Source organism: Geotrypetes seraphini, chromosome 6 (genome assembly GCF_902459505.1).
Source record: "Geotrypetes seraphini chromosome 6, aGeoSer1.1, whole genome shotgun sequence".
NCBI classification, from domain to species: domain Eukaryota; kingdom Metazoa; phylum Chordata; class Amphibia; order Gymnophiona; family Dermophiidae; genus Geotrypetes; species Geotrypetes seraphini.
Genome location: NC_047089.1, coordinates 27185289 through 27213000, shown reverse-complemented (window position 1 = coordinate 27213000; position 27712 = coordinate 27185289). Strand labels below are relative to the sequence as shown.

The following is a 27712-nucleotide window of genomic DNA, read 5'->3' as shown; positions in this document are numbered from 1 at the left end:
ATAAGAAAAGGAGAGAGGATACATCCTTCTCTTGTGATCTTGAGACATTCTGTATCTCCATACCTGGTTCACACTGTAGCTTCTTGATCGTAGTAGAGCAATCTGATTAACCTGATCAGGTGTGCCAATACTCCTATCTCACTCAGTGCTTTCCAAAACTTGTCAGGCTCAACACAGTCAATAGCCTTGGTATAATCAATGAAGCACACGTAGAGCTTCTTCTGGTACTCCCTCGCCTTTTCTATAATCCACCTCAAGTCTGCAATGTGATCATGGGTCCCTCTGCCCTTATGGAATCCAGCTTGGGCATCAGAAATTCTCAATCAAGGATGTTGCCCAAGCATCTCTGGAAAATCTTTGGAAGCACCTTGCTGGCGTGGGGGATCAGGGCGATTGTTCTATAGTTGGTATGGTCCCTGGTGTCATCTTTCTTCAGCAGTGGGATAAAAACTGATCTTTTCCTGTCCTTTGGCCATGTGCAGGTCCTTCAGATCTTCTGGCATAGTGCTGTCAAGTGTTGCTCTTGGGACTGGTTTGAGTAGCACTGCAGGGATTCCATCAATGCCAGGTGCTTTGTTGTTTGGAAGCTGCCTCAGCACCCCATCCACTTCACTTTCCAATAAGTGTGGTTCTGCTTCCAAGTGACCCCCAAGCTCTTCAGGGTAATCAGTGTAGGTGCTGATGTATAATTCCTCTGTGTATTCTTTCCATCTCTGCTTGATGTCCTGCTGGTCACTTATTTCATTCCCATCACAGTCTTTGATGGTTGATTAGTATGCTGAAAAAGTTTATTCACTTGTTTTGCCACAGTAAATAATTCCTTGGTGTGGCCCTTTTTATAGGCTTCTTCAAGGTTCATGCATTGAGCATTCAGGAAGTTGTTCTTGTCTTTCCTGGCTGCTCTTTGGAAATCAGCATTGAGTCACCACAACTCATTCAACCTGCCCTTAGCCTCTTATTAGCGATTTGGAGGGTGGTTGCAGTTAACCCGTTCCTACCATGCTTTTGAGCAGTTTCAGTGATGAGTCCTTTGATCTCTGCCCACAATTCGTCTGGGCCCCCTCCTTCCTGCCTGAGCAGGTTGAACCTGTTACTCACTTGAATGGTTTCATTCTTTTCTTTCTGATCGTTCTTCTACAGTCACCTTTAAAAATACAGTTTCAAAACCTTATACCACTAGCTATGGTATTCCCCAAGGATCAATATTGTCACCACTTTTATTTAATATTTTTCTTTCTCCATTGCTCTGTATATAATGTAATGTAATTTATTTCTTATATACCGCTACATCCGTTAGGTTCTAAGCGGTTTACAGAAAATATACATAATAATAAGAATAAAAATAAGAAATAAGAAATCAATAGGCTTTACTACTTTCACCTATGCCGACGATGTTCAACTGCTTCATCCATTGAATCCAGATAACATAAATGAAATAACTGAAATAAATAGAAAACTAGGAGAAATCAAACATTGGCTAAACTCAAACATGTTAGCCCTAAACATCCAAAGCACTATTTTTCTCTTGGAAAAAAGATATAAATTTAAATGCTCCGTTTACTTTAGATAATAATAATAATAATAATTTTATTTCTTATATACCTCTGTACCGTGAAGTTCTAAGCGGTTTACAGTAGAAACAGAAGAAATGCAATAAGTAAGATTAATTAAGATGAAGAGAGAGTACTTAGAGTTCCCTGACTGTCCCAAAGGCTCACATTCTTGCTAAAGTACTTGAGAAAAATAAATTAGTTAGGTTATAAACATAGAGTAGAAGAAGGTAGGAAAACAGTTCATAGGAAAATTAATTTTGAATACATTATACATTATATATTGTTCAAGGCGGAATACAATAATGTACAACTAAACCTAGTAAGTTCCCTAAAAATATTAGGAGTCATAATTGATGATAGGTTATCTTTCCACGAACATATTACTAATACTGTCAGAACATGTTTCTTTAAATTGTGCATGATCCGATCAACTGCTAAATTTTTAGAGCCAAAATCATTAAACATACTTATTCGCTCATTAATTATTTCAAAACTGGATTACTGTAACACTTTATTAATAAATATCACCCAGAAAGAGAAAAAACGTCTTCAGATAGTTCAAAATACAGCAATAAAACTAATACACAATTGTAAAAAATTTGACCATGTCACACCACTCTTGATTGAATCACACTGGCTTCCTATTACTCACCGGATTACTTTTAAAATATTACTTTTAGTTTTTAAAACACTGACTACAAACGAACCCCAATTCATCAACAGATTACTCATTCCATATAGTACTTCACGCTCTTTAAGATCCACTGATCAAAATCTTTTAACAGTTCCATCATTAAAAATTATTGGAACTCGTCGCACTGACATTTTTTCTGTTATAGCCCCTCAATTATGGAATAGTTTGCCCCAGTATCTCAGAGTAGAAAATGATTTGAAACAGTTTAAAAGTAGTTTTAAAAGTTTCCTTTTTAAAGACGCGTTTCATGTATGAATTTAATTTTATTGATTCTTTTTCTTTCCACTTTTTTATTTCTCTGATATTCCCCATACCTGTTGTTTTTTACCATTAAAGTTCTTTTAATATATACAATTGTAGTTCTACCCATTCTTTCCTTATGTGTCCGTTAGTCTGTCTGATTTTATTTATTAGTTTTTATGTTAATGTAGCTAATTTTAATTAATCTGTTATATATATATTTTTTCCTGTAAATCGCTTAGCAAATTAAATTAAGCGATCCAACAAGTCAAAAATAAACTTGAAACTTTGATTGCATACTGCACAGGGATCTCATTAACCTAATAAAGAGTGGAATGAAACACATAAATGTGAATCGCTTGTTTACTCTTTTCAAAAATACTAGGATTAGGTGGCACGCAATGAAGCTACTACGTAGTAAATTTTAAAAACCAGAAAAAAATATTTCACTCAATGTGTAATTAAACTTCAATTGAACATGGTAAAAGTTGTAGCATAGCAGGGTTTAAAAAAAAGGTTTGGATACTTTTCTAAAAGAAAAGTCAATAAGTCATTATTATGATGGTAACAATCCATTGCTTATTCCTAGGATAGCCAGCATAAAATCTATTTTACTCTTTTGGGATCTTGCCAGGTACTTGTAACCTGGATTGGCTATTGTTGAAAGCAGGATACTGGGTTTGATGAACCTTCAGCCTTTCCCAGTATGGCAACTCTTATGTTCTTATGAAAAGAGCTGGTAAACTTGACTGCTCTGCTCCATAGGAAAACAAAGATAGCTAGTTCCACAGGGAAGTACCTCTGCATGTATGGTATGGCACTGCTAAACGGCTTTCAGAATGTACTTGAACGCTGGGTAGAATCTCTGCCAGGGTTCTGTCAGATGATGTCACTCAAATGTGAGGTCATGTCCTGTTTGTTCTCAAAGTACCATGAAACTGCAAGGAAATACTTTTAAAACCAATAGGAGGAAATATTTTTTCACTCAGAGAATAGTTAAGTTCTGGAACGCGTTTCCAGAGGTTGTGGTAAAAGTGGATAGTGTAGCTGGATTTATGAAAGGTTTGGACAAATTCCTGGAAGAAAAGTCCATAGTTTGTTATTAAGTCATGGGGGAAGCCTCTGCTTGCCCTGGATGGGTGGCATGGAATGCTGCTACTATTTGGGATTTTGCCAGGTACTTGTGACTGTGATTGGCCTCCGTGAAGACAGGATACAGGGCTGGATGGACCATTGGTCTGATCCAGTAAGGCTATTCTTATGTTCTTAAGATGAAAACTCATGCATACATGAATTATGATGCCAAAAGAACTTCCCAAATCAAATAAACACTCATTGATAAAATTTACTTGGTAGTTTGAACATGAAGGAAAAACTTTGGTAGAAGGCAGACTGAACTTGTTTTAAAGCCACTGGCACTCCTAAAGTAATAGTGGAATAAATGAACATTTCCCAAAAAAAGGAGTCAGCTCTTTCAAAGCTATCCTGTATCGCTATATTACTAGTCGTCATTTTTATCCCCCCAAATTAGTGATTTAAGGTTACTGAGTTTCAAAAGATAGACATTTTATTTTTATATTGTACCAGCTCTTTTCTCATTAATTGCCTTGAGTTTTTCTTTGTATATTGATTAAAATATAATAAATATTAAAAAGAAAGTGAAAACAAAAACCAAGAGACATCTACTCCTCTTACTTGTGCTAAATGGACCCGTTTCAACGCATGATTTCCTCGAAGACGGGCTTTCTCAAGCTGCTCTTGCCTCTCAATTGCATCATCTTTCTGCAAATCATCCATTCGCTTTGCTTCTTCTTTGGCAGCTAACCGAGCGTCTGGCTAGCAAACAAGTAGAGGAGGGAGAAAATCATTTTGTGAACTAAATTGTATTGCATATTCAGACAGACATATTTCGAGTTTTACAAATGAAAAATTTATTTACAATTTTTGTAATTCCTTCCCTACTCCAAACACCATAGATATTCACAGCAAGCAAACAGATATCCTTCTGGTCACAAATTTATAAAATTAGTATTTTAACCCTTTTTCCAGTACCATGAAAAATCCATTTGCTCTCTCAAGAGAGTCAAAATGTAAAAAGAAGCCACAGCAGTGATATGGGTCCAACTTTATTATTTCTTCCCAATGTTACCATCCTTTCATACTCAAATTACTGAATGTCAGTCTTTAGGTTGGTGAATATTTCCTATTGAAAGCATATTACTGCTATAAAATTTGAAAACAAAAACCAGAAAGAGGCATTGAAGATGTCAAAACCAACGTATGGTTGCAAAACTTTTATTGAAGGTTAAAACATCTAAAAAAAACCCCAAAAAACCCAAAGTCCCGACTAGGATCCAAGTTTCGGCAACAGAAGTCGCCTTCCTCATGGGACAAATAAACTAAAAGAATACATAAAAAGATGTACATATTAGTGAATATGTATATATAAATATAAAAGTTGAAAACAATTATTGCTTTTATACATTTCGAAAGAATATGCAAGATGGACTAAAAGAAATAAGTGTCATAGAATTGAACTACCAATGTGATTTGTAATTCGCAACCAAGTACCAAAATACTGGATAACAAACTAATGTTTTGGAATAAAATAACAATTAAAAATCAATTGAGGATTTATGCAAATAAAAAATGATAAACAAATTTTAAAGTGGAACTCAACCATTATATTGTAGAAATAATTAATTAAAATAAAAAAAAAGAAAAATTGGGGACAAAATACATAAATGGGAACACCACAATGAAGTTTTAAATTCATAATAAGAACAGAAAATAGAATATATAATTGAGGCATAATTAATTTGAAAACCTAATGCAAACGACTTAATACCACTAGCTCCTTCCCACTTCCCTCCCGATTCCCCAAAGCAACCTTATCTACTCTTTATCTCCTCTAGAAATTACCAGATATCTTCTTCTTGTAATATGTTTTTTGTAATTCTTTTGGAATCCGCCTTGAATCACAAGGCAATGGTGGAATAGAAATCTCCAATGTAATGTAATATCATAAGAACAAACTTTATTTGTTTGATTTTTTTTAGATGTTTAACCTTCAATAAAGTTTTGCAACCATATGTTGGTTTTGACATCTCCAGTGCCTCTTTCTGTTTTTTATTCCATTGTATTTTGAGGCTTGGACTCTTCTTTCCTTTTCCTCATAAAATTTAAAAAGCCACTATATTTCAAAACCTGTATAAGGGAATTCAATTTTAGATCTAGACATTGATTAGGTAGCAGTGCTACATGTTACCATACAGAGGGATCAGCTCCCTTGATGGACTGATGACTTTGCTGGAAGAAAAGCAGGAGAGGGAAAAGAGAAACACATGTAAATACCTCCGTGACAAATGCACAGGAGGCGAGTCTCTTTCTACTGAAAGGAAGATACCATAACACCCAGTTTCTTATATCCTGCAAAATTTCAACAAGGATTCAATGCAAGGCGTAGGCTTGAACCCATAACCTCAGGGACTGAGGCTGTAGCTTTAACCACTGCGCCACACTCAAATACATCCCCAGGATGTATTTGCCTCATAAGCCAGCTAAATTTTCCTCATAAGCCAGCTAAATTTAAGAACCTGACATTCTCCTGTAGAACATGTTCTAATAGAGTTTATGGTCTTTATACCGCTGTTGCTTAGCAGATCACAGCAGTATATAACAATAATTTAAAACAAAAGGAAGGAAAAGAACTACAGTATTTGTCAATAGAAAAGAGAACATCAATCACAGCCAAAGAACACTCACACAATAAGATGGGTAAGGATAGGGGCAAGAACAGCAAAGGAGGTACGGCAGAGGGTGGGGTGGGGGTGGGGGTAAGGCAGTGGTCTCAAACTCAAACCCTTTGCAGGGCCACATTTTGAATTTGTAGGTACTTAGAGGGCCGCAAAAAAATAGTTAATGTCTTATTAAAGAAATGACAATTTTGCATGAGGTAAAACTCTTTATAGTTTATAAATCTCCCCCCCCCAAAGGCCTGCATGTTCCCCCCTTCTTTGCAGCGTCCTCCAGCTTCCCCCCGGCCTCCCGGTCTTAGTTTAAACTAATTACCGCAGCCTGCAGATAGGATCACTGGTGCTGTAGGATTCCTTGCAGGCTGCCATCGGCCTCCACAGCACGTTCCTTCTGCCGTGGTCCTGCCCCTCCTCTGACGTCTGGGGCAGGATCGTGGCAGAGGGAATATGCTGCTCAGCACGATGACAGCCTGCCAGGATCACTACAGCACCGGCAATCCTCTCTGCAGGCTATGGTAATTATGTAAAGGTAAGAGCGGGAGGCCAGAGGGAACCTGGAGGACACTGCAAAGAGTGGGCAGCACTAGTACAGACCGTGGGCCACAAAATAGTACCAGGCGGGCCGCATGTGGCCCCCGGGCTGTGAGTTTGAGACCACTCAGGTAAGGATAGCGAGATAGTAGCATACCAGCCCAGAATATTCTGCTGAAGTCGCAGCAGCCATTTGTATCACAGAAACAGCATGGGCAGGAGCAATCAGTCACCATGGTTATTTTTCACATGATGCAACATTACACCAGACCTGCTGTTCCTTAAGATCGGAGAACATGATGCATTTATCTGTTGATGAGTTAACAGCATGTGAGGTCTATTCCGGTGGCAGGGGTGAAGCTTTGGAATAATCTTGTTGGCCAACTGAGAATGACTAACTTTCCGAGTTTTAAAAAATTATTTAAAACATCTATTTTATAGAAACTTTTAAGTAGTTAAGAAGCAGTGACTGAAGGAATGAAGTGATTAATGGAAATGTTATCTGTATATTGTTTTGTTTTATACTTTTTGGTGTTTTATCTCATGATTGTTTGGTTGTTTTTGTAATCCTCTTAGGTATAAGCGGAATATAAGTTTTTAAAATGAATAAATCACAGCCAAAGAGAAGTCATACCATAAGATAAAGAACAAGGGCAGGAGCAAGGGGGGATCACTCCTGCCCCAATGTGCCACTGGTGACGGGACAATCGCACGCCAGACACCAGCGTGCCGACAATCGAGCGCTGACAATTCGGCGCAAGACACAAGCGCGCCGCAGGAAAACTTAGTATTAAAGAGCTCCAATGGGGGTGTGTGTGGGAGAAACCCCCCCACACTTGCTGCATACTGTTCGTGTTGCCGTTGGGGGGGTGTGTGCAACCCCCCACATTATAGAGAAAACAGAATTTTTCTTGAAAAAAAAAAAAAATCAGAAAAAGTTCTGTTTTCTCTATAATGAAGGGTTCCAACCCCCCAAACAGCAGCGCGAACATTATGCAGTAAAGTGGAGGGGGGGTTCCCCACTCACACCCCACTTCGGAGCTCTTTAAAACTAAGTTTTCCCGCGGCGCGCTGGTGTCTTGCGCTTTATTGTCTGCCCTCCATTGTCGGCGCGCTGGTATCTTGCGCGCGAATGACTATGAACCGTACCACTAGACCACCAAAGAGGTACCACAGGCCTGTTGGGGGGGAGCCTACTGGTGGGGGAGGGAGGAACTAAGGGCTCCTTTTACTAAGCTGCGTTAGGGCATTAACGCGCGCGCTAGACCTTAACGCCAGCATTAAGTTGGCATTAGTTCTAGCCTCGTAGCGCGCGGTAATATCCTGCGTATGCTAAAAACACCAGTGCACCTTAGTAAAAGGAGCCCTAAGTGTGAGCCATGCCTGTTCAGGATGGGGGAGTGAATCAATCAGTAAGAACTCTGCCAGTTCAGAGGGGGCTGGCAGCAGTTGCAGTGGAGGACAAGAGACACTATGTCACACATCGAGGATGGTGGGTAGTTCTCGAATATAAACCAAGATTAATTTTTGATGCCTTTATTGGCCAAAAAATTCTAGGTTTATTTTCAAGTACTGTATTTTCTCGCATATAACGCGTGCGTTATACGTGGTTTTTACATACCGCGCACACCCTTGCGCCTTATATGTGTGAGCGCGTTGTAAAAAATTTTTTTTACATAGTTTCCCCCCCCCCCCCGATGTCCGATTCACCCCCCCCGCAGGACCGCTCGCACCCCCACCCCGAAGGACCGCTCTCACGCACCCGCATCCCCACCCCGAAGGACCGCTCGCATGCACTCCCACCCGCACCCCCACCCTGAAGGACCGCTCGCACCCCCACAGCCTCCCGACCCCCCCCCATCATGTAGAAGCTCCTACCGGTGTCCTGCTGCTTCCTCTTGGCGGTCCTGATACCCGACACGATCGGGGCAAGAGGGAGCTCAAGCCCTCTTGCCCCAGCCAACCGCGGCACCCCTGACACGATCGGGGCAAAAGGGAGCCCAAGCCCTCTTGCCCCGCCGACTCCCCAACTCCCTGACAATATCGGGCCAGGAGGGAGCCCAAGTCCTCCTGGCCCTGGCAACCCACCCCCCCTAGTTGTTCGGGCCAGGAGGGAGCCCAAACCCTCCTGGCCATGGCGACCCCCTACCCCCACCCCGCACTACATTACGGGCAGGAGGGATCCCAGGCCCTCCTGCCCTCGACGCAAACCCCCCTCCCCCCAACGACCGCCCCCCCCAAGAACCTCCGACCGCCCCCCCAGCCGACCCGCGACCCCCCTGGCCGACCCCCATGACACCCCCACCCCCCTTCCCCGTACCTTTATGTAGTTGGCCGGACAGACGGGAGTCAAACTCGCCTGTCCGGCAGGCAGCCAACGACAGAATGAGGCCGGATTGGCCCATCCATCCCAAAGCTCCGCCTCCTGGTGGGGCCTAAGACCGCCAAGAGGAAGCAGCAGGACACCGGTAGGAGCTTCTACATGATGGGGGGGTCGGGAGGCTGTGGGGGTGCGAGCGGTCCTTCAGGGTGGGGGTGCGGGTGGGAGTACGTGCGAGCGGTCCTTCGGGGTGGGAGTGCGTGCGAGCGGTCCTTCGGGGTGGTGCGAGCGGTCCTGCGGGGGGGGGGGGGGGAAATCGGACATCTGGGGGGGGCATCAGGCTTTCAGGGTGGGGACAGGACTTCAAGGGGGAGAGGAGAGTCGGGGCGGGCAAAAGGAGAGTCAGGGTGGCCAGAGGAGAGTCGGGGCGGGCGAAAGGAGAGTCGGGCGGCGACAGGAGAGTCGGGAAGCATGCGTGGTATACGGGTGTGCGCGGTATATAAAAATTTCTCTACATAAATTTGTGTTTTTTCGCGCGCTATACCCGTGTGCGCGTTTTACACGGGTGCGCGTTATCTATGTGAAAATACGGTATATATGGTACTTCAATTTTTTAAATGCATTTTTAAGGAATTATAGAGTGCCCTGAATACAGTCAAATCTTGGTGGGATGTAAGATCACTCATTTTTCTTAATTACAAATACAGTGCTAAAATATTTTCTCTGTGTCAATGAGAAATACAAATTTCATGCCTTTTGCGTTGTAGTGCTTTTCTTTTTGCTAGAATTACATGTTGCAAACATTAAGCATATGAAGACCGTGGTACATAAAAACAAAGGGAGAAAAGCAAAACCCATCACCTGTTCTGTGTCCATTTCTCTTTCAACATAAGGTTCAAGCAGATGATAGTGAGTTACAGAAAAGTTGTCAACATCACACACTTTAACTGTGGGGATTCTTTTTATCTCTTCAACCATCTATGAGGGAAGACAAATAGCCATATAAACATACATTTATCTTGAAAAAGGCATTCAATAAAAAGTTCAATAGGCTCTGTATTGTACTCTGTACAATAGGCTGTTTCTTGTTTTGCTCACTAGTTTTTAGAATTGAAATACTAATCCTACACCACTGAAACACAACGGACTGCTTCACCAACATAGAAAGAGCACAGAAAATAACAGTAGAAAGTGACATCACCAAACAAAATGTCAGCTTGAGAGATGACTTCCCCTTTACCCATAAAGAAAGCATGTTCTGTTAATTTATAACATTACATTCCAATCTGTATTCCACCAAAGCCCTTACGAGTTCAAGGCAGGTTAAAAAAAAAAAAAAATTAAATTCTGGTGACAAACCTAGTTAGAACATAATGACATCCTCATGGAAGATGGGTATATGTGGAAATGGACATGGGAAATACCACCATGACGCTCTTCAATATATATGCCCCTAATTCGAATCAGAATGAATTTTTTAAAACTCTACAACAATTAATTCTTCCACTGGCTACTTCAAATCTAATAGTAGCAGGGGATTTCAATGCTGTTATGGATCCACTTATGGATAAAAATCCGAGAAGATTTATAAAATCGTTAGGCCTTGATAATTTGGTACAATCTTGTGATTTAAAAGATATTTGGCGTATACTTCATTTTGATGGCTGGGAATTTTCATTTTGCTCCCAGGTTCATAATTCTTTTTCTAGAATAGATTACATTTTTGTTTCTAATCAATTAGTACATCAAGTCACACAGGCTGTAATTGATACAATTATACTATCTGATCATGCTGGAGTGTGGATTGAAATTAAAATAATAGATAAGAATGGAAATAGACCTATATGGAGATTAAATAATGCATTGCTTGCAAATAATGACTTTTATGAAAATCTTCTGGAAAAAATGAAAGATTATTTTCAAATTAATGATACAGAAGGAATTTCAGTAGAGACTTTGTGGGATGCTTTTAAAGCATACATTAGAGGACAAATTATTTCTTATTCAGCTTTGCAAATAAAAAAGGAAAAACAGCAATTTACAGATTTGGAAAAAATGGTAAAGTCTCTAGAATTAAAATTAATAGAAAAATGGGATTATTTGACACAACAAGAACTTTTAAAAGTGAAAGGTAAATATAATGAAATTTCTTCAAAAATAATTAGAAAAGATTTATTTGTAAAGCAAGCTTTGTATTATGGAAATTCGAATAAGGCGGGAAGAATGCTGGCAAATTATCTTAAAGCAAAAAAAAGAAAAACAAAGATAGTTGCCATTAAAAATGAGAGTGGTGAAATGTTGTCCCAAATTGATCCAATTATAAAACAATTTTTAAAATTTTATAAAGATTTGTATTCTTCTGAGCCTTATTCAGAAAAGGAAAAAGATAGTTTAGATTTTTTAAAGTTAATAGAGGGACCAAAGATTCCTGAACATATAAAACGAAGTTTAGAGGAGCCAATATCCTTAAAAGAATTAGATACAGCTTTGAAATCCCTTAGGGTTGGATCCGCTCCAGGAGGAGATGGTTATACAGTGGAGTTTTATAAATCATTTCAAAATATCATAATGCCCTATTTATTAAAATTACCATATTTTCGCGGATATAACGCGCGCGTTATACGCGTTTTTACCTACCGCGCATACCCCCCGCGCGTTATATGCCTGAGCGCGGTATACAAAAGTTTTTAAACATAGTTCCCACCCCACCCGACGCCCGATTCACCCCCCCAGCAGGACCGCTCGCACCCCCACCCCGAACGACCGCTCGCACGCGCTCCCACCCGCACCCACGATCGGAGCAAGAGGGAGCCCAAGCCCTCTTGCCCGGCCGACTCCCCGACGTCCGATACATCCCCCCCCGGCGGGACCACTCGCACCCCCACCCCGAAGGACCGCCGACTTCCCGACAATATTGGGCCAGAAGGGAGCCCAAACCCTCCTGGCCACGGCGACCCCCTAACCCCACCCCGCACTACATTACGGGCAGGAGGGTTCCCAGGCCCTCCTGCCCTCGACGCAAACCCCCCTCCCCCCCCAACGACCGCCCCCCCCAAGAACCTCCGACCGCCCCCCCAGCCGACCCGCGACCCCCCTGGCCGACCCCCACGACCCCCCCACCCCCCTTCCCCGTACCTTTGGTAGTTGGCCGGACAGACGGGAGCCAAACCCGCCTGTCCGGCAGGCAGCCAACGAAGGAATGAGGCCGGATTGGCTCATCCGTCCTAAAGCTCCGCCTACTGGTGGGGCCTAAGGCGCGTGGGCCAATCAGAATAGGCCCTGGAGCCTTAGGTCCCACCTGGGGGCGCGGCCTGAGGCACATGGGCCCAACCCGACCATGTGCCTCAGGCCGCGCCCCCAGGTGGGACCTAAGGCTCCAGGGCCTATTCTGATTGGCCCACGCGCCTTAGGCCCCACCAGTAGGCGGAGCTTTAGGACGGATGGGCCAATCCGGCCTCATTCCTTCGTTGGTTGCCTGCCGGACAGGCGGGTTTGGCTCCCGTCTGTCCGGCCAACTACCAAAGGTACGGGGAAGGGGGGTGGGGGGGTCGTGGGGGCCGGCCAGGGGGGTCGCGGGTCGGCTGGGGGGGCGGTCGGAGGTTCTTGGGGGGGGGCGGTCGTTGGGGGGGGAGGGGGGTTTGCGTCGAGGGCAGGAGGGCCTGGGATCCCTCCTGCCCGTAATGTAGTGCGGGGTGGGGTTAGGGGGTCGCCGTGGCCAGGAGGGTTTGGGCTCCCTTCTGGCCCAACTACACAAAGGTACGGGGAAGGCGGGTGGGGGTGTCGTGGGGGTCGGCCAGGGGGGTCGCGGGTCGGCTGGGGGGCGGGCGGAGGTTCTTGGGGGGGGCGGTCGTTGGGGGGAGGGGGTTTGCGTCGAGGGCAGAAGGGCCTGGGATCCCTCCTGCCCGTAATGTAGTGCGGGGTGGGGTTAGGGGGTCGCCGTGGCCAGGAGGGTTTGGGCTCCCTCCTGGCCCGATATTGTTGGGGAGTCGGCGGTCCTTCGGGGTGGGGGTGCGAGTGGTCCTGCCGGGGGGGGGGAAGTATCGGACGTCGGGGGGGGCATCAGGCTTTCAGGATGGGGACAGACCTTCAAGGGGGGACAGGACTTCAAGGGGGGGACAGTGCACGGAAAGTCAGGGGGGTGAACGGAGAGTCGGGACAGCGCACGGAAAGTCAGGGCAGTGCACGGAAGTCAGGGGGGGTGAACGGAGAGTCGGGACAGCGCACGGAAAGTTAGGGCGGGCGAAAGGAGCGTCGGGCATCATGCGCGGTATACCCGTGAGCGCGGTATACAAAAGTTTTTGTACATATCATCGTGATTTCTGCGCGCTATACCCGTGTGCGCGTTTTACACGGGTGCGCGTTATATCCGCGAAAATACGGTATATCAGACACAACTAAATAAAGGTTGTATTACAGGTACTATGGCTGAATCAATAACAATAGTTTTACCTAAGCTAAATAAAGATCCCACTTTGGTTTCAAATTATAGACCTATTTCTTTAATAAATGTAGATGGAAAAATTTTAACTAAGGCATTAGCACTAAGATTGGCTAAAGCTCTCCCTTTCATTATAGATATGCATCAAACAGGTTTCGTAGCTCAAAGACACTCATCTCACAATACTAGATTGGCACATCACATGTTATATTTAACAAAATCTATTAATGACCCAGCATTTTCTATTTCATTAGATGCTGAAAAAGCTTTTGATAGAGTGGAATGGACCTTCATGTATCAGGCAATGGAATGGTTTGGTATAGGATCCGGATTTATACAAATAATAAAAGCATTGTATAACTCCCCTGCTGCTAGATTATATATTAATAATAATTTTTCAGAACGGTTCATTCTACAGAGGGGGGTTAGACAAGGATGTCCACTATCTCCTTTGCTCTTTGATATCGTGTTGGAACCCTTGTTATTAGCTATAGAACAGGTAAAGGAGATACAAGGTATTCCACACTCGGATAGAGAATATAAATTATCAGCATATGCGGATGATATTTTACTTTATTTGAGAAATCCGGAAACAACCATTCCACACTTGCTTGAATTGATTGAAAAATTTGGAAAATTTTCAGGATATAAAATAAACTGGAATAAATCAGAAGTGCTTCCACTCAATGTACATTGTACAAAAAGTCTATTTAACTCATTTTCTTTTATCTGGCAAGAGGAAGGTTTAAAATATTTAGGAATTTGGATTACTAAAACTGTGGATGAGACTATGAAAATTAATGAAAAAAATTTACTACAAAAAGTGTCAGAAATGTGTGAGCAATGGAACCCTTTGTGCATATCTTGGTGGGGGAGAGTGCAAACTGTAAAAATGATGATCTTACCAATAGTTTGTTACCAAATGGGTATGATACCAATTTTTTTTCAGGGGTCTTTTTATAAAAAATTGGATAAGATTTTAACAAAATTTATTTGGCTTGGAAAACCCCCCAGAATTGCTCTAGTATCTTTACAAAGACCAATTGCGGAGGGAGGGGTAAATTTTCCAAATTTTTATAGGTACCATCAAGCCTATATTATGCGTCAAGGTATGTATTGGATCCTCCCAGAGCCCATTGAAAATATACCAGATTGGTTTTGGTTAGAATGGAGACTAATGTTTCCTTTACGTCTAAGTCATGTTATCAGTATTCAAATGCCAAGGTTATATAAGGAACACAAAATATTTGTTGATACTTGGAAAACTATAAGGTACATAAGTAACCTAACTCCTATTCCAATAACTAAATCAATGACTCAAACAATATGGCTAAATCCAAAGATCAAAGTTGGCGGTTTTAAAATTATCTGGAAACATTGGATGATAGCTGGAATTCGGATTTTAGAAGATGTAATGAATAAAGGTAAACTGCTTGAGTTTTCACAATTGCAAAATAAATTTGGTTTAAATAAATCACAATATTTTAGATGGATGCAATTGAAGCAGGCCATCCAGGTAGGGTTCCCTGAATGGAAAAACCTTAATAACTATCATAGTATGGAATTCTTATGTTTCCAGATAGATTCCATGGGTCACCATTGTGGTATAAATTGATATCTGGATTCGTACATAAAAAGAAAAAAAATGGTCTTAGAGATATTTGGAGCATTGAGATTAAGCATCAAATTAATGCATCTCAATGGCCACGACTTTGGTCTTGGAGGTTAAGATGTACATTGTCAGCTTCTATGAGACAAACTTGGTTTTTTATTTTACATAGAGCTTTATGGACCCCTACACGTTTACATAGAATTGATAGCTCTAAGTCTAATAGATGCTGGCATTGTCATCTAGAAGCAGGGACATTAGATCATCTTTTATTTTATTATCCATTCATATTAATATTTTGGAAATCAATTTGGCCTCAAATTAATAGGATGTTAGAAAATCCGGTAGCCTTGACATATGATACGATTTTGTTTGGTACTGCAATGAGAGCTCGGAGTCAAATTTCGTCAAATAACAATAAACTTTTATTTATATTAACTGGAGTAGCAGTTCAACAAATTACACATAACTGGAAAAATTGTGACAGATTAAACTATAATTTTTGGTGGAACTCAGTTTGCCATATATATAAGATGGAGCGCACATTTGCAACACAAAAAGGATATATAGATAAGTTCAAAAGGATTTGGGGACCATTAACAGAATATTGTAACAACTAATTTTCATTTTTCCCATATTAAGATAATGGTTAAAGGAGAGAGGGTGGGAGGGGGTAAGGTTTTTATTCTCTTTGTCGTAAATTATAAATGATCTAACATAATAAATATTATTCTTATGTGACAATAACAAAATGAAGGGAGGGAAAAGGATTAATAATTAAATAATAATTGATAAAATCATTATAATTTATTGATATATATAATTGTAATAAAGATAATATAAGATATGTTTTATATAAAATACATTATAGATATATCAAGTGTATTGTTAAAATAATTGTATGACAATTTATGACACTTGTTGTTATATGTAAAAATCAATAAAAAAAACTTAAAACAGAACATAATGACAGATGTACAATTACAAAGAAAATATAGCATCAATATTCATAAGAACATATAAGAACATAAGCAGTGCCTCCGCCGGGTCAGACCATAGGTCCATCATGCCCAGCAGTCCGCTCCCGCGGCGGCCCAAACAGGTCACCTGTCTGAATCACCAGAAGGGGCCCCCTTGCCACCCTGGTTTCCCATTGAAGTCCTATCTTCCCATCGAAGTCCTAACCCTCCGGTTTTGCACATGCACGACCTGGTCGGGTTTCTATACTTATTTCCTGGATACTTCTCTCAGTATCCCACGATCCCTTTGTCCCTCAGGAATCCGTCCAATCCCTGTTTGAATCCCTGTACCGTCCTCTGCCCGACCACTTCCTCCGGCAGCGCATTCCAAGTGTCCACGACCCTCTGGGTGAAAAAAAACTTCCTTGCATTTGTTTTGAACCTATCTCCCTTCAGTTTCTCCGAGTGCCCCCTCATACCTGTTGTCCCCTTCAGTCTGAAGAATCTGTCCCTATCCACCCTCTCTATGCCCCTCATGATCTTGTTTTAAGAAGTTTTCCCCAAACTGTGTTAACAACCCTCTGATCTAATTAAAATAGGAAGTTCATTCCAAATTAAAGGGGTCTGGTAAAAAAAATAAAATAAAGCATTCCAATGAGTAAATAACTTGATTGCCTTCAAAGTCAGAAATTTCAAATAAAATTGTTTCCACGAAACATGGCCTGGCCTACTCACTAAAAAAAAAATAATGAATTCCATGAAATACTGTGGCACCTGACCATACATAATTTTATCATAACACAAAGCTTGAATACAATGCAACCAATGTAATTTGAAAATAACTCAAGAAAGATATAGTGGCGCTAGAAAAGGTTCAAAGAAGAGCGACCAAAATGATAAAGTGGAAGTAATTCCTCTCGTATGAAGATTGGCCACCTTGAGAATGGTCTGACCCAGTAAGGCTATTCTTATAAGAACATAAGAAGTTGCCTCCACTGGGTCAGACCAGAGGTCCATCTCGCCCAGCGGTCCGCTCCCGCGGTGGCCCATCAGGTCCGCGACCTGTGAAGTGGTTTCTGACCACTTCTATAACCTACCTCAAGTTCTATCTGTACCCCTCTATCCCCTTATCCTCCAGGAACCTATCCAAGCCCTCCTTGAACCCCTGTACAGAGTTCTGGCCTATCACATCCTCCGGAAGCGCGTTCCATGTGTCCACCACCCTCTGGGTAAAAAAGAACTTCCTAGCATTTGTTCTAAACCTGTCCCCTTTCAATTTCTCCGAGTGACCCCTAGTGTTTGTGGCTCCCCACAGTTTGAAGAACCTGTCCTTATTCACTTTCTCTATGCCCTTTAGGATTTTGAAGGTTTCTATCATGTCCCCTCTAAGTCTCCTCTTCTCCAGGGAGAAAAGCCCCAGCATTTTTAACCTGTCAGCGTATGAAAAATTTTCCATACCTTTTATCAGTTTAGTCGCCCTCCTCTGCACTCCCTCTAGTACCGCCATGTCCTTCTTGAGGTACGGCGAGCAGTATTGAACACAGCACTCCAGGTGCGGGCACACCATTGCACGATACAGCGGCATGATGACTTCCTTCGTCCTGGTTGTGATACCCTTTTTGATGATGCCCAGCATTCTGTTTGCTTTCTTTGAGGCTGTTCTTATATATTTAGAAATAGCATAGATCACCCTAACTGCAGTGTTATGCTCCATTTGTAATCTCCTCAATAACCTTTTAGTACAACCTAGATAGACTATATAGCACAGTTACTTACCGTAACAGGTATTATCCAGGGACAGCAGGCAGTGCCGTCACCCATCAGTCAAGAATATGCTGCCTGCTTGTCCTGGGATAATACAATAGTCCATCTAGGATAAGATGAGTGAGTAAACCAAAACTGATTTATCAAAATATTTTTAAACAGCTCATAATTTTCTAAATAGCCCAAATGATTTCTTACTAATTTGACCTAATACTTCATTGTCAGCAAATTATCTAATTGCATACCTAAAACTCTAGTTCGCATATGAAATGTATAATTGCTTTGAACCATAAATGACAAAAGATCAAATCTAGCCAAATCCTGTGAACCCAAGAAATTTGGTTGTATCTATATTTATCTTCAATTTAAGAGATGTAACTAAATTCTCCACATTATTAAGAACAGATTTTAATACATTCCAATCTGAATCCTTATTAGAAAAAGTTAGAATACTAAAGTTGTCTGCATATATATATAGCAGAATATATTGAGACCAGCTAATGCTTTACCCAAACAATATTGAACAATACAGGAGAGAGGGATGAGCCATGGAATGAAAAACGGAGAAGCAGAAAGAGAGACCAGTTAAAGGGGACTACAAGACTCTCAAAGACAAACCAGAGTGTCCAGACACACTGGTTGAGAATCACTGCACTAAGGTAATGTTTAAGACTTAAAAACAGAAAGAACACTCAACACAGTTAAATGGGTGATTCCATCTTGGTTTCCCTTTCAGTTTTTCAAATATACTGTATATCTGCATGTATTACTTACCAGAAAAGGATCTAGAGGAGGGGGCAGACTCGCAATTTTTGCTGCTCGTTCTTTTTCTGCTTGCAGAGCTTGTTGGCGTGCTTTTATATGTCTGGGAGAAAGAATAAGCAAGAGGGTCATTTCATAAATAATACACACTATTTTTTTTTTTTTAATTTGCATGTTTTATTTTTTTTCAAGTATTTCTTTACAATCCTTCCCTGCTTTGCAATGACTGAGTCCTAAATTTTGGGAAGCTTTATTATTCCATCCAAGACACCGTTTTTGTTCAGTTGCCGAATGGTTCGGGTACCTGCGGAAAAAAGCTCTTCCAGAATTGCAAAATGATGTCCAAGCATAGCTGTTTCAACTTTGGAAAAAGGTCGAAGTCTGGTGGACTCATGTCTGGACTGTAGGGAGCATAACACCTCCCAGCCGTATTTGTGTAGTTTTTCAATAACAAGTGGAGAGCTCCATTTTCCCCACAGCCAAAAAAATTTCGACGAGCTCAATCAAAAGTCAAACAAATGATGATTTTTGCTTATGATCATGAAGACATCATCATTACAGACAAAGTTCCATGTGGAAGAAGTGTCACAGTAGTGTATTATCATGATTTTTTTGCAAAAAAATGTGCAGAAAAATGCACAAAACCTGACCTCAGTTGCTCTTGGATTGCCCTCATTTTTTTTAATTTTTTTTTTATAAATCTTTATTGAGTTTTCAAAGCTAACAAAAATGCAATATAATATCTATACAAATAATAGTAATCATATATGCACTTATAATCAATCTGTATCCATACAACAGTAACCCCCCCCACCCAACCAACATTTTCATAAGGGAATAGAACCATACAAAAGAAATACCCCCCTCCCGCCCTCCCTCCCCCTGGGGGGGTGTATTATACCAACAGAAATAAAGAAAAAGACAACTATAATGAATCCACAAAAGATGTCAATGGGCCCCAAATTAACTTGAATCTCTCAGTATGCCCCAGCATATTATCGATATTATCGATATTATCATATCGATAATTTAAGCATGGCCCCTCATTCTTCATGACAACGCTCGCCCGCACATAGGGAATGTCATTGAAAAACTACACGAATATGGCTGGGAGGTGTTACCTCAAGCTCCCTACCCAGATACGAGTCTACCAGACTTCGACCTTTTCCCAAAGTTGAAACAACCTATGCATGGACATCGTTTTGCATCTCTGGAAGAGCTTTTTTCCACCGGTATCCCAGCCATTCGGCAACTGAACTAAAATGTTGTCTTGGATGGAATAATGAAGCTTCCCAGACGTTGGGACTCGGTCATTGAAAAGCAGGGAGCCTATATTGAAGGATTGTAAAGAAATACTTGAAAAAATAAAATAAAATAAACATGTAACTAAAAAAAATAAGTGTGCATTATTTATGAAATGACCCTCGTATTCAGGCATAAGAATAATGAAATTGAGGGTAACTTTTTCATGATTATTAGTGCTATAAAAACAAAAGAAACCTACAAAATAGTGATAGCAAATATCTTACAACGAGGGGGTGCTGAAAAGTTCTCAGTCCAACCAACTTCCTAAAATTCTGAGCATTATTTTGCCACTGTAGCTGAAAAGTGTTATTTAATTTGCAAAGTGCTGATTTGCAGAATCATAATTTTATGTTTTGACATTGTTTTAGATCACTGAATGAACCATGTCAACGAAAAATCTGGAATTTTCAAGTGTGGAACTCTGGCTGTCATGGAGTTCCTATTCCTGCAAAAGAAAACTCCAAAGAAAATCCATGAATGTATGATTGAGTGACAAATGCCCATCATACTCCACAGTGAAGGTATGCAAACGTTCAGTGTGGAGATTTTGAGACTGAAGATGCAACAAGGTCTGGGAGGCCTCAAAGTGTCAACTCCTGAAATGTTTGACCATGTTCATGACCTGATTTTGTCAGATTGGTGAATATCAACTAGAGCAATTGGTGAGACACTATAGATGTCCAGGGTAGGTATATAATCCACGAGCTGCTGAGTATGCAGAAGCTTTCAGCCAAGTGGATGGCCAATGTTTGAATGCTGATGAGAAACAACGTGGAGTGGACACTTCTAAGTTGATTTTGAAGCATTTTCAGCAAGCTGGTGCCAACGTTTTGGAACAACTAGTTACCATTGATGAAACATACTTACACCACTATGATCCAGGGACAAAACAACAGTCCATACAATGGCAGCATTCAGGGTTTCCAAGGCCAAGGAAATTCAAGACCCAAAAGTCAGCAGGAAAGGTCATGGTCAGTGTGTTTTGGGATCAGGAAGGTGTTGTAATGACTATCTTCCAAGGGCCAAAAAGTTAATGCAGAATACTACTGTAACTTGCTGAGCCAATTAAAGGAGGCAGCAGAGCAGTATTTCAGTGACCAGACATCAGAGTATTTCTTGGAAGGGCTACAGCAGGGGTGTCCAAATGGTCGATGCCTTTGCAATCTTTTTCTCCCTGCTGCTTCCCCGAGCCAGGTCTGGCGCGTACAAGTGCCGGACTCACAAGACTTCACCTCCGATGTCAATTCTGACGTCAGAGAGGAAGTTCTGGACCAGTCAATTGCTGCCTGGAACTTCCTCCCCGGCATTAGAATTGATGTCAGAGGTGAAGTCTTGTGGGCCTGGCGCTTGTACGCGCCAAGCCTGGCTTGGGGAAGCAGCAGGGAGAACTTGGCATGGTGGCTTTGGGGGGGGGAGGGGGAAGGAAAGAATTGGGGAAGTGGAGAAATCGGTGCGATTGCTTGGGGGGGGGACAGGGGAGAGAGAAAGAAAGACAGGCAGGCAGGGGGGAGAGAAAGAAAGGCAGAAAGAAATATTGGCTTTACAGAAGAAGGAAGTGCAACCAGAGACTCTGAAATCACCAGACAAAAAGGTAGGAAAAATGATTTTATTTTCAATTTAGTGATCAAAATTGTTAATTATCATTTGTATTTGGGTTTTTTTTTCCAGAGGTCAAGGCAGATGACTTTAAAATATGCAATGTCACCTCAGTAACAACTATACAAAAATAGACAAATATACCCCCTCCCCTTTTACTAAACCGCGATAGCAGTTTTTAGTGCAGGGAGCTACGCTGAATGCCCCTCGCAGCTCCCAACGCTCATAGGCTCCCTGCACTAAAAACCACTATCACGGATTAGTAAAAGGGGGCCATAGTGCAAAATATAGACAGCAGATATAAATTCTCATAACGGACACTTCTCTGTGTACAGTGTGCTTTGTGTTTTTAAAAATTTTATTGTTGGTAGATCATTTTGACTTGGTCATTTTAAAAGTAGCTCGCAAGCCAAAAAAGTGTGGGCACCCCTGGGCTACAGAAACTTCAGACTCGATGCGCCAAGTGTGTTGAACTTAGGGGTGAATATGTTGAATAACTTGCAAGGTTCATGGATCCACGTCACTCCCTTCTTGGTTGGGCTAAGAACTTTTCAGCACCCCCTCGTGCCAATAATCAAAACAAACAAAATAGGAAGAAAATTTTAAAAAGGGAGCCCCTGCCACACTAGTGGTCTAACAAATGCCCACATTTCTGAGAGAAAAAAAAGCTTAGGTTTGGCTTGTAAGCTGAAGTTAAGAGCCCGTAATTTTGTAAAATAAAATACAGAAGCTAGCTAGATGGCACCCCAAGATGTCCACATACTGTGATATAGCAGACATGCAAAGTAACTTGAAGGTAGGCCTACAGCAACACTTCATATGCAATCTTCAATAGCAGAAGAGGGCACTATCTTCTTAACTGTTAATTGGAGCGCCTGAAAATGTGCACTTTGAAAAACACATTCCCTTTTCAGTCTCACTCGACTCATACAACACACAATTAAGTTTTATCACATACAAGGTGCTGCCACTAAAAAAAAATAACAAAATTCTTCATGCCGGCAGTACAACACATTAATTCTGTACTAAGGAAACATTTCAGTAGGAAAAAGCCATTATTCAAAAGTGATGGCGGTTAGAATGCTAATGAAAGCAATCAAGTGCATTTCACAGCTCTGCTCTTTTTTTTTTCCATGTGTGCCTCTTCTTGCAATTCCAAATTATAATATATTTTTGAAAATAAAATTGCACTACTGAATCATAGCCCCCAAAAGGGGAAAGTTACAGGACAGAATCTGAATATATGAAAACCAGACATTCCATTTAAATTATGTCTGCTTTAAAACAGTAGGATAAATTTGGACTTTGATACTTTCCAAATCTTACTTTTAGAGCCACAAAAATAATGACCCATAAATTTTCTTTAGATTTAGGAACCAGCAGCCTAGAGATCTTGCCATCTCACCATCAAACATGAAAAGTGGCTAGATAAGTGTTATTGATATTTATAAATTTAGATTGCTAGTTTAACTATTCTGTCTTTCCTTATAATGTAACTATAATACTAATTTTCTTGGATCGTGAGGGGTTTTTATTTTTCCCTTTGCCTTCAATGTTCTTTACTTTCCATGGGGTACATTCTTTTCCTCCCTCTTATTATATAGTTCCATAATGTTAGTGATGTCTTCTCTTGTATGCTTAATTAGATTGTGAGCCCTTTTGGAACAGTGAGAGTAGCTCAATGCCTATACTGGAAGATTCAATAATCTTCTGTTAGTCACTGGAGGATTCCATATACTAGGTGTTCAATCCCAGCCCGCAATCCAGGTACTGCAAAAATCCACAATTTTTCTGAGCAGATGCTTCACCCCCTTAGCCTGAGAACTGGTAAACAAATCCAGTTAAGTCTCAAAACCAAGCAACATACCTGAACAAATCCATGACAAGGGGGTACAGGGGGAATCTCCATCAACAGAAGTTAATTCATGAACTAGTTTGCTCTGCAAAATATTAACAAGTGATAACAGGCACAAAGGCAACTCAGAAAAACATTAAGGAACAATGTAGTACTAACCTGCAGTGTGCAGTGAGCACTCATACCAAAGCCATGTTAGCTAGGGAGGGACAGAAGAGTCTGCCCTCAAACCCAAGATCCTGAAAAACGGCATCAGAACACACCGCTGACACCACCGCCCTGCAAAGTTCAAAAAGATGAATCACGCAAGATTCCACCAACGCAGCCACACTTCAACAAAAGTCCTGTAAGCAAAATCAGCAGCTGCGTCCCACGGGTGATGTAAGAAACGGAAATGGCCATTCGAATCCATCAAGCAATCGAGAACTTGGACACCGGTTTACCAAGGTGAGGCGCAGCAGTTAGAACAAACAGGTAATCAGACAGCCTGAACTCATTAGTCCTCTCCAAATAATGGAGCAAGACCCTCTAGACATCCAATTTGCGCTCTGAACCTGTTGGATGAAAAACGGGAAACCTAACCTCCTGGTTGACATGGAAGACAAGAAGGAAGTTACAGTATGGAGGAAAAACACCTGTGTCCGTAATATGGAGAAAGGGATTTCCTGCACAAAAGAGCATAAAGCTCCAAAATACACTATGCTGAGACAATGGAGACCAGAAAAACTGCCTTGATCGTTAGGTCCAGAAAAAATTCATCCTATAGTGGTTCAAAAGGGGCCTCACAACCTACCAACCAGAGGCCATGGAGGAGAAGATCATACAGGCACTCGTGAGCCAGCCAGGGCCAAACCAAGGCATCCTGGCCTAGCTTCCTCACTGGTGGTCGACCGAAAAGGTGCCTGGACTTCGAGATCATTGCCAAAGCCAACAACATCCTGTGGGGCAAACCCCAGCTCTTCTAAGATCAGACGGAACACCTCCTGCAAGAGGGACCATGTTCCTGAGACCAGAAACTGTCAGCCAAGGAAGACTGCTGGAACATTGTCGACTCTAGCCCCATGGGCTGCCAAGAAAGACAGAAGATGCGCTTCCGCCCAGTGGAACGCCACTGATCTTTCTGGCCCAAGAGAGAGAGAGCGAGAACACTAGAGCTCCATTGTGATATACATATGCCACCGCTGTGGCATCAAGGAACCTTGCACTGCTGGTCTTTCTGCCGAAACGCCAGATGATTGGTCAACCAATGTTGTGGACTAGGAATCCACTGCCCCTGAATGGAGCAAGCCCCACAGTGAGCCCTCAACCCACCAGGCTGTGGCTGTCATAAGACTCATCCACTCGGAAAACCGAAGAAGCAACCCTGGCCGAGATCCACCCCTTGAAGCCACCAGCTCAAAATCAATGCTAGCTAGCTCTAACCAGGGGAGCAGCATCTGAAGGGGGAAACTCAGCGGAGATCACCAAGACAGGAGACACTCCCATCAAGAGCGCATGGGTGCTCTGACCCAGGGGATTGCCTCCAAGAAGGCTGCCCGAGACCCCAGAACCTGCAGACAAAACCAGGCCAAGTGAACCAGACAGTCCAAGAGAATTCTGATCTGTTGACATAGGTTATGTCCACTGTCCCTGAGAAGGAACACATGACCCTGTCTGGAGACGAAGAGAAGCCCCAGAAAATCTAAGGACTGGGAGGACGCAAAGCATCTCTTCCTGAACTCGCCAACGCCTGCAGCAGAGATATTACCATCCCCACCGTATCTTCGTGCCCAACGAGACAGAGCTCAGATCACCCGCTGTCCCCGGAAGGATAGACTTAGACCCCTTGCAGGCGGAAAGCCGCCTCAACCACAAGCACTTTGACGAAAGTACGGGAGTTGTAGCGAGGCCCAAGAGGCAGAGCAGCGAACTGGAAATGCTGTTGCGGAACATGGAAACGCAAAAATCTGCGATGCTCTGGGCAAATGGAAATATGGAGGAAAACCTCTGAGATCCAAGGACATTAGAAATTCCCCTGGAGACAGCTAGCACCGTGTACTCAGTTGTCCATTCAGAAAAGGGGAATTCGTAAGAAGTGGGTGACCGATTGTAGATCCAGAATATGTCTCCAATCCTCTGAGCTTTTCTGGCACAAGGAAGTATCAAAAGTATCCTCCTAAGCTCTCATTTGTGGTCTGGAACAAGTTCCAGCATCCCAAAGACTAAGAGATGTTGCAGAATATCACAGACCTTGGACTCTGCTGCGGTCAACTTGCTGCAGTCCAGAAAACAAGCCGGAGGTGGGCAAAGGAGGACTAACCAGTGTCCGATGAAAGTCGAGTCTAGACAAACATGTAGAAGACAGCCTGCGAGGGAGGAAGCCATGCCTGATCCCTGGCGACATCGGGGCTTTCTTCTCCCTTTTTTTGTGAGGCGGAGCCACTGCCCAGGAATCTGAGGATGCCTGGAATGGGACCCGTGGCAATGTGGGCATAGCCCTGGGAATGTTTTTAGGAGGAAAAAACCTGAATATCCCCAACGACCCCTGCGGGAGGAGCGAAGATAATGATGATCCCCTCCCGACGTCCAGCAAAACTGGATTACAGGAAGCAATGTAGGGTGGTGTTCGCAACACCTGAGTAGAGATCAGCCAGACCTATACCAACAAGAATCTGATCCTTAAAAAGGCGGCTGCTGAAGGTGATCCTCGAGGCAGCATCCTCATCCAAAGACAGATCCAAGGAGCTCAGTGCTCAGACACTGTACCAGCAGAGAATGTAAGAAGAACTTGAATAAGATCATAAAAGGGCACCTTGCACCACAGCCACACCAACCAGCACCAGCAGAGGATAGGCATGCACCTCCACAGAGGACGCATTGCACAGGCCAGAATGACAGACACGCGCTATAAAGGAAGTGGCCACCGCCACTCGGCTACCTGAGGATGCTAGAAAAAAATAGTTTGCAACATAACATCCACCCTCCGATCATGAGAGTCCTGAAACCTCACTTCCCCATCACTAGGAAGGGCTGTACACTGGATGCGCCACGGCGGAATCTACCCTCAAGCTATTCAAACATGCCAAATATCAGAATTCAGATGATAAAAGCGTAGATATAGCTTTGGCAGATCGGAAAGAACTGCAAAAGACTTCTGCACGGACTGCTTGCAGAAAGTGAAACTGGATTTGTTTACCAACTCTCAGGCTAAAGGGGTGGAGCATATGCTCAGAAAAGTTTGAAAGGGTTGGGATTGAACACCTAGTGTATAGTATCTGGAAGGGACTTAACAGAATTAGTATTGTATACAGCTTGAACATAGGTATTAAGCGGTTTACATCAAATGCAATAAATCCAATCCAACTGTCACTTCAACATTGAGTTTCCTCTCAAAGTTCTGCAGCAGCTTCTTTAGTTTCAAGTGTCTTTATTTTTGATATACTGTCTATAAAAATACATGTACATTATAAAAAATTATAGAAAACAATTAAAATAAGTAAATAAAAACAATACTTTATCAGATATTTAAAAAAATATTGGACAAATTCAAATTAACGTACATGGAACAGAAGGAAAGTAAGGGAGGGAGAGGTTGTTTAAAAAGCACAGTTACTTACCGTAACAGGTGTTATCCAGGGACAGCAGGCATATATTCTCACATGTGGGTGACGTCATCTACGGAGCCCCGATGCGGAAGCATTTTCAAGCAAACTTGATTGAAGATTTAAGTTTGCTCTGCTGCTCCACGCATGCGTGCCTTCCTGCTCCACTAGGGGGTGCATCCCCTCGTGGTCTCCAGTTCACTTAACTAGCCAAGAAGCCAACCTCGGGGAGGTGGGTGGGTTGTGAGAATATATGCCTGCTGTCCCTGGATAACACCTGTTACGGTAAGTAACTGTGCTTTATCCCAGGACAAGCAGGCATGATATTCTCACATGTGGGTGACCTCCAAGCTTACTGAAGAGGGATGGAGGGAAGTTGGCAATTTAAGCAAATAGATTTCGCAACACCGATTGGCCGAACCGGCCATCGCTTCTGGACAGGGAGTCCAGACAGTAGTGGGAGGTGAAGGTATGAACCGAAGACCATGTGGCAGCCTTGCAGATTTCCTCAATAGGTGTTGACCTGAGGAAGGCTACGGAGGCTGCCATCGCTCGGACTTTGTGTCCCGTTACTCGACCATGCAGCGCGAGACCAGCCTGAGCGTAGCAAAAGGAGATGCAATCGGCCAACCAGTTGGACAAGGTGCGTTTGGAAACTGGGTGGCCTAACCGGTTTGGGTCGAAGGACAAAAACAGTTGTGGGACTTTCCGGTGTGGCTGAGTGCGTTGGAGGTAAAAGGCCAACGCTCT

General features: G+C 42.4%; 2 protein-coding genes across 5 annotated transcripts in view; one reads left to right on the top strand and one right to left on the bottom strand.

Annotated features, from left to right (window-relative positions):
- The window catches only part of CEP295 (centrosomal protein 295), a 161685-nt gene that overhangs the window by 112356 nt on the left and 21617 nt on the right, over window positions 1-27712 (bottom strand). For 3 of the 4 annotated variants that reach the window (XM_033950484.1, XM_033950485.1, XM_033950483.1), the window contains 3 exons: window positions 18638-18728; window positions 9955-10071; window positions 4183-4323 (listed from right to left, as the gene is read on the bottom strand). In XM_033950484.1, coding sequence (XP_033806375.1) covers window positions 4183-4323; window positions 9955-10071; window positions 18638-18728 — 349 coding nt within the window. Of the gene's footprint in view, window positions 1-4182; window positions 4324-9954; window positions 10072-18637; window positions 18729-27712 lie in introns of those variants that run through there. The other variant, XM_033950486.1, reaches the window with a different exon arrangement.
- CEBPZOS (CEBPZ opposite strand) overlaps window positions 17728-27712 on the top strand; it is a 49707-nt gene continuing 39722 nt past the window's right edge. The window contains exon 1 of the mRNA XM_033950493.1: window positions 17728-18522. The gene's annotated coding sequence lies outside the window, so the exon portion shown is untranslated. The remainder of the gene's footprint in view (window positions 18523-27712) is intronic.